The sequence below is a fragment of the Epinephelus fuscoguttatus genome, linkage group LG2 (genome assembly GCF_011397635.1).
Source record: "Epinephelus fuscoguttatus linkage group LG2, E.fuscoguttatus.final_Chr_v1".
NCBI lineage: Eukaryota > Metazoa > Chordata > Actinopteri > Perciformes > Serranidae > Epinephelus > Epinephelus fuscoguttatus.
In genome coordinates, this window is record NC_064753.1 from 41,329,293 (window position 1) to 41,340,488 (window position 11,196).

The window sequence follows — 11,196 nt, forward strand, 5'->3', positions numbered from 1 at the left end:
ACGCTGGAAATATTAGGAAAAGAAGGCTATGAAAAGGCTTGGCAGAGGTGGAAAAGTTGCTGCATTTGACTGAAACATCCACTGAGGACAAAAACATCTGATCTGTGTGGAGCGATGAGGAGACTGTAACCCTTCCTCACATAAAGACATGAAACAAGCGGTAATAAAACGCTATATCCCATCACATTTTCTATATTGTTCCCTATTGTTTGAGCTTTGACTGGGGCTCTTTGGATAATATCATCACCCTGTTATGACTCTCTCATGTGAACATGTCCGCTGCTTAGCTCCATCTGTAGTAATTGATTATTTAATGGAGAAGGAGGCAGCGTGGAGGCAGCGAGCTCCTCCTGGGAGTCGGCTAATCCTTGTGCTAACAGGCTGTGTCTGCTCTCTGTCTTTCAGGGCTTAATTGTACTCTGTTGTTAGAGAGTGAGTGTTCGCCTCTGCTGCAGACTCCCACAGATGAGTCCTGTTGTTTGTGTCCTGTACTGTCTGAGGCCTGCTGCTGTGTCTCCCTCTGTTGTGTGCTCTTTGCTTGATGCATTGTTGTGTCGTCTGTGGAAAGTCAGCCTCTACTTTTCATGGTTTCACAGTGTTTTGGAATGAACGTCTCTGTGCAGTGTCAAATCTCATGATGATTTACACAGAGGGATTGTTTTTTGTTCTTTTGTGAGACTCTGTTTGTCTCAAATACAGCCCTGCTCTGTATTTGAATTTAGGTTTGCATCTCTGGTAAATGTTTCTCCACTCGCTGACATCCAGTTATTTCAGAAACTCCTAAAGATGGACATTGTTGTAGTACTTAAAGGGCTGGGTACTGAACACCAACCTCATCGTGCTGGTCCTCCTGAATACATTTTGGGTTGCACAAGCTCATAAATCCATCACTAAGTTTGTGTGTAAAGGCCTGTCTAACTCATTCTAACTGCAAGTATTTACTGAACTGGATTGTCCCATTAAACTTAAATGGTAGAGACTTAAATAATGCATACATCAGTGAGAAAACATCTGTAGTGTCGTTCTACCAGAGCAATCAGCTATGTAAACAGGAAGTCACTAAAGCATCACAAGCTGTAACTGTTGTTTTTTTAGCCAAATGATGTAACTTAAAGGGACAGTTTGGATTTTTTGAAATGGCATGTATGAAGTACTCACCTATAGTCAGTGTATTACATACAGTAGATGGTGGCCAGCATTCCCCCAGTTTGGAGAAGCTTAACTATTTTACTGCTGTGGAGCTAAACATATTTTAGCCACCTAAAAGAATCCTTAGCAGTGTAGGTGTGCGCTATATCGAGAGTATTTTCAACGCTTTACCTTGACACAGACAGCCCTTTCTGACAGCGAAGCCTTCGCCCATCAATGCTCTTGTCAAAGCCACCATACTCTATTTACAAAAACAGTGATTTTGGCTCGCTGAACACATCTGAACTATCCCTTTAAAACACCAACCTCAGACATTAACATAAACACACTCACCGATTGAGGCAGCGATGGACCAGCAGCTCCTGTGTTCAGTGGTGTTAAATCCATTTTCTCACTGGAGTCTGGCTGTGAAGAGAGCGACGTGGCTTCAGTCACCTGTCAGAAAAAGCTGCCTGACAGGAAGGTAAAGCAGTGAAAATGTACTAAATATAGGGTACACTTAACCCCTCTGACCCCTCCACAGCACTAGGTTGCTTAGCTTCTGTGGCAGTACTCCTGTCTGTTTCTCCAAACTGGCAGTGTGTCGACACCGTATGTAATACACTGACAATGGGTAAGTACTTCATACAACCCCATTTCAAAAGATCTAAACTATCCCTATAGACTAGGAAAAGAGAGAGAAGTCCGGCTGCTCTGTACAAACATGGATCTAAATCTTGTGTTGGGTGCTTGTGGAGAACGGGAAGCAACAGGATCGACAGGAACGCAATCCAGGCATGCAAAACCCTGAAAGCCCTGATGAAGACCTGCATTGGTTGAATCATGTTGGCTCCTTTAATGATTTAGCCACTAAAATAAAGGCTTTTAATATTTCCTTCCTCCTTTTTCTAGATTTCTTTTGGAGTGCCTGGATTGCCTTTCTATGCCTATAAACTCTAAGTTCTTTCTTGATATTGGCGTGCCTGTTTTATTTATGCGTACACATGTTGAACATATTTTTTACTCTTCGGTCTGAATAGGTCGTAGCTGTTGTAGCTAGAATAAGTTTGAATTAACTAATTGGCTGGTTAAGTAACAACTTTCCACAGAGAAACATTCCTGTCCAGGTATTACGAGTCCATTATCTTTGAACAGTTTCTTTCACACTGTGTTTGTTGTGTGAGTGAACAACAACAACATTTATAAAAGTACAGAGCTCAGCAGGTGTCGTGGAGAAAAAAAATATAAACAAATGAATAAATAATGCTCTCTAATTAATAAAGGTTAGTGCTCTTGAATTATTAATTAGAGAGTGCTACACATTATTTTCCTCACAACACTCCTGGGTTCTGTATAAAAGTTATGACATGCCTCTAAATATTATAAAATAATGATATATAATAAATTCAGTCTGGTAAGTGTTTTGACAATGAACCTGAAGTGAATCTATTTTTTTTCTTTTTATATTATACAATTTAAAGTGTAACAAATCAAAACTTGTTTTTAATGTTATTTTTTATTTAATCTTTTTGGAAAAGAGGAAAAAAGCAGTATAATAATCAAATAATTCAGACTTTTTTCCTACAGTACATACCAAGCTTTTATTCACCACACATTGCACATCTAATTATTATCTACCTTTTTTTTTTTTTTTTTTACCAGCACCAATATATGTTTTTTAGATTACTGTTACTTTAACTTGCTCTAGCTCAGCACAAGCCAAATGACACACCAGCACAGATACCCAGCCCCAAGTACTTTTCATCCGAGTGAAAACCTGCTCTTGAGAGATGATCTGAGATAAAACCATCCTCATTTTACATTATTGTTACATGTCTTATATGCTGATATGATATGAGCCCAGTGCTGAACTGTGTGTGTGTGTGTGTGTTTTGGTAGATGTGGGTTACCCTCTGTCCCGGCCGGTCCCGGATGAGGAGAAGCCGTTCAGCGAGGAGTTACTGCAGAGTGTGGTGAGGAGCATCCAGAGGAACGATGTCAGCCGGCCGATGGCTCAGCTGCTGCAGCTGCTGGGTCAGACTCTTGGGGTCAAGAGGCAAAGGTCAGTACTAATATTTCATATCAGGCCTATTTATTATTTAACTTTGGATTCATCACCTTTTCAAAACACCTGCGTAGAGATTCTTCCATGTGTAAAGTTCAAATTCGTGCACTCAGACACTCGTCCCCTTTGAGTAGCTGTTAAAACGTTTTTGTTTATTCCTCTCAAAGAATTTGTGGTGGAATATAATTAAGTACATTTACTCAAGCACTGTATTCAAGTATAATTTTGTGGTGCTTGTACGTTGCTCAAGTAATTCCATTTTATGTTTTTATAAGCTTATGTTCACTACTCCACTATATTTATTTGATAAATGTAGTTACTTTACAGATTCACATTATTAATAGAAAATTAAAATTATAACATATTATTATAGATTTAGCTACATAGGTATATAAAGTAATTAAAATTAGCTTCACCTTTACGAGCTGCAACATTAAAGTGAAACGTACATTCAACTATCAATGATTCATCCTCTTGAGGGTCGCGGGGGGGCTGGAGCCTATCCCAGCTGACATCGGGCGAGAGGCAGGGTACACCCTGGACAGGTCGCCAGACTATCACAGGGCTGACATATAGAGACAAACAACCATTCACACTCACATTCACACCTACGGACAATTTAGAGTCACCAATTAACCTAGTCCCCAGTCTGCATTTCTTTGGACTGTGGGAGGAAGCCGGAGTGCCCGTAGAGAACCCACGCTGACACGGGGAGAACATGCAAACTCCGCACAGAAGGGCTCATTCATTCCCACACCCGGGATCGAACCGGCAACCCTCTTGCTGTGAGGCGAGAGTGCTAACCACCACACCACCGTGCCGCCCTCAATGATTATTATCCAGTAATAAATAAAAATAAATATTAATGTGAAATGCTGTCCTGTAAAATAAAACTTGTAAATTTGAATGCAGGACTTTTACATTTACTTACAGAGCATTAACAAAGGATTTAGAGGCATAGAAGAGACTGTGACCGTTTAAAACAGTCACATACGTCATTCTGGTGTGAAGACAGTGTTTCCAAGTTTGTTTTGTAAATCCATAAAATATGGCTAAATACACTTTTTTTATTTAATCTTAATTCAACTAGATAAAAACCAGTTGAGATAGAAATTTCTTGTTCAGTGGTGACCTGGCCAAGAAGGCAATAGTTTCGTCAAGTGCACGCTATTACATGCATAAAATAAAATATAAAACAATGCATCATAAATGGCACACAGAAGAAAACTGCTGTCCACGCATCAAAACAAAAGTTGTGTCACAGAAGTGTATGTTACTAAACTAAATTAATTTTGTTCCTATCAGGTTTAGCAAACTTTATTTTTCAGTTGTAAAATGATCATCAGTTACTCACCACGTGTTACCTTGAATGAACAAAGAAGAAAAATCCAAAAACTGTAAAAATTCTTGATGAATTGAAATCATAGACAAATATGTTTAACAAAACTATATCAAAAAACATCTGTTTACAAACTCTCACACAACTGGTGCCGTATAATCCAGGTCTCATTTATCCAGTTGTATGATCTGAACCTCACAAACACGCATACGAGCACAGGAGTAGCGTGCATAGACAAGCTTGTGCATTTGAACTCTGCTTGTGCCTTACACTGAGTTGCCCAGGCATGCTACTTAACCTTCCTTTATGAGGAAGTGCGTTAAATAACAAGGTTTTAAGGAAAAATTGATGTTTGAATATTCTCCATTTTTGGATTCTTCGGTCACTGTTGAGCCATGCGAGGAAATTTAAGGTAACATGGGCCAAGTAAGAGATAAACAACTGATCATTTTATGGGTGAAGAAAGAAAGAGCAAAAACAAAATACATGTTTTTGGCATTAATTGTTAAAAAAAAGCTCTCATTGAAAGAAATGTTTTCTAACCTCAACTCTCTTCCTCAGGAGTTTGTACAGGGACATCCTCTTCCTCTCTCTGGTGGCTCTGGGAAAAGACAACATTGATATTGGTGAGTCATAATGATTACACATCATATTGTCACATACTGTACACCAGCTTCAAGGACTCCAAGGACCTGCTATAATTTTACACCAGTGTCAGTGCTTTCATTATTGTTTCCTATTAAAGTTTCTGTTGAGTTCCGGATTAAAATGATAAATATTTGCTATAAATAAGTTGCTCTGAGTAAAAAAAACACTTCAGGATTTTGTTTTAAACTTTTATTTAATTGATTTTTAATGCCACTAGGGGGCTGCATAAACAAGCTATAAACACAACATTGACATACAGTTCAATCACCTTTTTAAGTTAATATAACCTCTGGTCCTAGGGGTAAATTACTGAAAGGGTTTGGTAGAAACGCAGTATAAAAGTCTCTACAGAGCTAAGGCGATTTGTAGAATTGGTTGATATCTCTGTGGGTTCATCACTATGAGCGTCATTTGGTCTCTTGATAAATGAAAAACATCGATTGCAGCTGCTTTAAAGGATTGAAATACTAAAGATTAAGAAAAAGACTCATGTTTCTTCTCCCTCCTCAGATGCCTTTGATCGCGAGTACAAGTTGGCGTACGACCGCCTCGTGCCGAGCCTGGTGAAGCTGACCCATAACTGTGACCGTCCTCCCAGCACGGGGGTCATGGAGTGCCGCAGGACGTTTGGAGAGCCTTACCTGTAAACACTCACCTCCACGTACCCACACACACACACACACCAGGATGAACTCTCACCGCCCCACGTCATCGCTTTAAGACGAGCTCAGGAAACCTGTTGGAAGACTGTGAATGTTGCAGAAAACTCTGCAAGTGATCATAAAGGAGCAGTTGACGACGCTCAGCGTTATGTAGCCTGAAACAATAAAAGAGTTTTACAGACTTTATCTCAACTAAGTGAAGATGGAAACACCACTCGCATCGTTCATCAACAACTTCATCCAGTTTTCTTTGAATCCTGTGAAAATGATACAAATATACTGTAAAAACAGCAGTAGAGGATTTTTTTAATGAAACATTTATATTGTATAGTCATACAGCATATGAAGACTAATATTAGCAATATTTTAACTTGAACTCTATTTATACAAAGTAAGCTTTATTTATTGTAGTGTCTTCTTTTGTAGGGCGTTTACTGTTTTATCGTTGTCGCTTGGCGTTTGATGTTTAAACCACAGTGACCTGAACGCCATGTCGCAGTATGGATTTAGTGTCTGTTGTAAGTGATGACTAGGTTTCTGTGTGCTTTATGAGTCAGGGCATCAAAAAAACAAACAAACAAAAAAAAAGGACGTTTAAATTAGAGCTGCAGTGATCAGTTAATCCACAGAAAATTAATGAAATATACAGCATGTGATTTCTACCATTAGGGGTCTCTCAATCAAAACAATAACAAAAAACAGACTTTGATTTTGTTGTGAAGTAGCAGGGGATCATGGGAGTTTCACTGTTAAACAACCATTGATGAGAATCTGACGTGACTCAGGCAGAGTTCGTGTTCAGGAAAGAGTTAATGTCTTTAAATTTCATTCACGCTACTTTTATTCATGATTTGTCATTTCATTCGAATGAAATAGCCACATGAGATGTAAGCTAACGTAATGCAAAGTTTCTAACATTCCATTAGATGAGTCGACTATCCAAACACTTCCTGTAGCTTGTCACAATGCTCCCTCCATCTTGGAAAAGTCACACTGATATTTCCCCTCGTTTTACATCTCTTCTTGTCCCATAATCGTCCTGGGTCGTTTGGTTTTCTTGTTTGTTTGCGCTTTACAAGGACGGCTCTGGCGACAAAACACGTAGCAAACAGCAATGAATAATTCTGCTCAAGTTTGAGTCAGACAATGACCAATAGCTGTGTCTCAATTCAGGGGCCACATCGTTGGAAGGCCGCATCAGCCAAACCGAACGGTAAAATTTAATACTTGAGGAGATGATTCACTGCCAGAGACACCACCGTTTGATATACTTCAGGCTGATGGATCGTTTTCAGATAAACTTCTTAAATTTAGATTGTTTAAGCTGTGTGCTTGTAGCTAATAGTAATGTTAACAACAGTTAACCGTTAGCTAATTCACAACTTCTCAGTTAAGGTAATACATTATCGTCACCGGCACGCAATGCAAAGGGGATATGACGCCACTGACAGGTGACCAAAAAAACCTTATGGTTACTTGAATAGAATTACATTTTTTCTTAGTTTGAACATTGTTAAAAACATCAGAATATTTAAAGTGCACAACAAAACATATACAGTAACATAGGTCCAGACGTTTTTAGACATTTTCATGCTGAACTGTTACAGGCTATACCTTTTAAACGTTTTGTACTTTTGGTCTGACCAACCAAGAAAATTCAAGACATCACAGTGGGCTCTGAGAAATTTAAATTCTATTATTTCACTTTTTTTTTAAAAGTTACGCAGACAAATCGACGGAAGAGATCTGCAGATGAATTTAAAGGAAAATCACGGTTAGTTGCAGCTCTAATTTAATTGTTTAAAACCACTTTTGAATCTGCCTTTAATGTTAGTGCAGTACCTGAAGATAAATGTCCGCTGTGCTGCCACACCCTCTGTCAATACTGCTCTGCATATGATTTAATTTTAATGTAAAGTTTTCATCCAAAACAATACATTTTTAGTTAGTGTTCATAATGATGATGAAATATTTAGTTTACTTCAGCGCTGAACCGTTTGTTAACAGCAACAAAAAAATCAGTGTTACTGTTGATCGTCTTTTTACTAAACGTGCCGACTGTTGGGATGACGGGAGGCTCTCCATCCAAGCTGAGATTTAAGGTTATGAGAGAGTTCAGTACAGTACGAACGGTTTGTTTTAAATATACAGAAGCTGCTCTGAAAAAACACAAAACCAAAAAAGATGCCAGCACAGTCACTTTTCTGTACGTGATAAATGATTTCAGGTGAATTAACACACTCATAGACAGCCATACTGGAGGTTTACAGTTGTTACAGATAGGAATATGAATGCGCATCCAAACCAACGATGACAGGTTCTAATCCAAAAGTAAGCAGATGTAAATATAATGATCTGTTGCATCTCTCGAAACAAAGTCTGCCACATTGCAACTAGGAATTCATTTGTCATAGTTTTAACCATCATTTCTACACACTAAAATAACAGCTCACACCACTACAACGAAATCCAACAGGACACAAGAAACACAAACAGACGATCAGATGACAAACACGTTTATCCGGATGATCTAAAACACTTTGATGTGGAGTTAATCAGAAAGCAAACACACTCAATTTGTTTGTAATGTTTTAGAAGAAAAGTTGCTGTCACAAGTTGTTGAGAGATACATCAACATATCCAGCCTCTGGTTCTGCAGCCACACACAGTATCTGAATGTTTGTACAGTTACATGCTCGGCCTGTGACGGTATTGAATGATTAGTTGAAGGGTCCACACTCTCCAGCCAAAGTGCTGATGAGCTCTGGCTTATTTTTCTGTGGCTTCTGTGATTTCTCTAAGGTGTGTTATTGAGCTATTATGGTTGTTATTCTTAGTTTTTTTTTAACAATCAAACATCTGTGTATACACATTAAGAAGTTCTGTAAAAAGCTCATAGTGCAGCAGAGCTTTGGGGGAATGTTTAAAATACCCCCAATGGTAACATCCATTCGTCTTTGTTACATGCACCAGCTTTGTCGAGGAAAGGGATTCTCATTTCAGCGCCCACAGGAAATACTAATGATGCAGTAACAAACGGTGGGATAGAGTTTGTTTCCCAGTTAATGTTTTATTGTGTCAGCACTTAAATGTGTGTTAGAGCCACATTAAACAGAATTTCTAAATCCCACGGACTCTAGAGCGAATCCAATATAACTTCCAAGTTTTATAAAACATTATCAACACATCATGCTGCCAACTTAGCATGCAGATAGTCCTCTGTTTTCACGCACCAGAAACGCAGAAAGGACAAAATTTAGTTTAATCACATTACTGTCCAAATTTTTTTTATCAAACAATGAAAAACAATGCAGAGTCTCTGAAAATTATATAATTATATAAATATATAAATATTCTGTGTTAATGTGCTCTGAGGGGTTGGATATCTGTCCTAGGCGTAATTTACATGTACCAGTGTTTGTAAAAGGATGGTAAGGAAAGCAGAAATTCATTACTGAAAATGCAAAACAAAGGCACACAGATCTGTTAATGTATAACTTCATATTGCGAATGTTTACATACCGAGGTTTGTAAATGTGTTGAAAGATGTTTTCTTCTAGATGCACATATAAAAATCTCTGTACACATTTGCACATGTCTACTTTTAAATCTCAAGTTCATATTTTACTTCCATTGAAATGATGGAAATGAAAAAGATAATTGCTGCGGATTGTTTGTTTTGAAGAGATTTTGTCAAGAGAAATAAAACCAAATAGACTATGGATAGAACTGGATTTAAGCAGTGTAAGAACTTTTCAATGTCACTGCACGTTATTTGTTGTTTTGATGTTTATGTTGATGAGAAACTATGGCTGAAACGATGGTTGAAGGAGGACCCTCAAGTCTACACTCATGAAGGTCTCATGAATGTCAACCGTGTTTGAGTTGTGGTTGAGGGAAAAAAAACCCTCAAAAAGTCAACAAGTTGCACTTTGACCCAGGAAAGGACACATCGACTACGATGTCAGCAGCTGGAGTAGCTGCCAATCATCTGTGGATTTTTGTTGTGTTAAAAAGTTGTAAAATATGAATGATTTTGCAGAATCTGGGGCCCTGTACATTTTAACCAGCCCTTTGTAGAAATCACATTTTATAACACGTGCAAAAGGTCCTTTTTAGATGTGGTGAAGGTTCTGTACAGCGACCAGATCTACAGGACTGTTTAACTGTAAATAAAATCACTTACACTCATTGTTGGCTTCTTTGTTTTTTTTATTTAAGAATTAGTTCAATATTATCTCATGAAAATGTCATAGTATAGTATGTCATCAAAAATGACACGAAAAAGTCATAGTATCTGATCAAAAATATCATGATAATGTCATAATATAGTATGTCTTCAAAAATTTCATGAAAAAGTCATAGTATAGTATGTCATCCAACATGTGATGAAAAAGTCATAGTATAGTATTCATTCATTCATTCATTCATTCATCTTCTAACCGCTTCATCCTCTTGAGGGTCGCGGGGGGCTGGAGCCTATCCCAGCTGACATCGGGCGAGAGGCAGGGTACACCCTGGACAGGACACATAGAGACAGACAACCATTCACACTCACATTCACACCTACAGTCAATTTAGAGTTATCAATTAACCTAGTCCCCAATCTGCATGTCTTTGGACTGTGGGAGGAAGCCGGAGTGCCCGGAGAGAACCCACGCTGACACGGGGAGAATATGCAAACTCCGCACAGAGGGGCTCCCACGCCCGGGATCGAACCGGCAACCCTCTTGCTGTGAGGCGACAGTGCTAACCACCACACACCGTGCCGCCCTATAGTATAGTATGCCATCAAAAATTTCATAAAAAAGTCATAGTATAGTATGTCGTCCAACATGTGATGAAAAAGTCATAGTATAGTATGCCATCAAAAATTTCATAAAAAAGTTTTAGTATAGTATGTCATCAAAATATTATGATAAAGTCATAGTATGGTATATACTACTTACTTGTGGTGTCGAATAACTCGTCAGTAGGTTGTTCAGAACTCTCCTCGTAATCACGACTATATGACTCCATTTAAAAGACTGATATCACCTTGATCAAAGACACATGGCCTGTTTCCTGGTACCACTACCAGGCCACACAAGATATTTTCGAAGAACATCACATGCCACACACAGCTCCAGTTCACTGTTAAAAAAATAATTTATTGCAGCATGGAATTTTAATTTGAAATACTGATAGTTTTCCTATCAATAGTACATCTTTGCATCCTCTTCAATCCAACGAGCATTTAACAAGACAGTAACATCTGACAGTGTGACACCTCTCAGGGTCTTTTCTCACAGCTAAAACAGTCTGATATACACACACACAGTCCACCACAATTATGTTGACAAAATGAAATATTT

At 38.4% G+C, this 11,196-nt stretch overlaps 1 protein-coding gene across 2 annotated transcripts in view; it reads left to right on the forward strand.

Moving 5' to 3' along the window:
- Positions 1 to 10,034, forward strand: part of LOC125900281 (C-myc promoter-binding protein-like) — a 96,144-nt gene extending 86,110 nt beyond the window's left edge. For both annotated transcript variants that reach the window (XM_049595195.1, XM_049595204.1), the window contains 3 exons: positions 3,028 to 3,190; positions 5,094 to 5,158; positions 5,691 to 10,034. In XM_049595195.1, coding sequence (XP_049451152.1) covers positions 3,028 to 3,190; positions 5,094 to 5,158; positions 5,691 to 5,827 — 365 coding nt within the window. In that variant the 3' untranslated portion in view covers positions 5,828 to 10,034. The remainder of the gene's footprint in view (positions 1 to 3,027; positions 3,191 to 5,093; positions 5,159 to 5,690) is intronic.
- Positions 10,035 to 11,196: the final 1,162 nt, after the last annotated feature.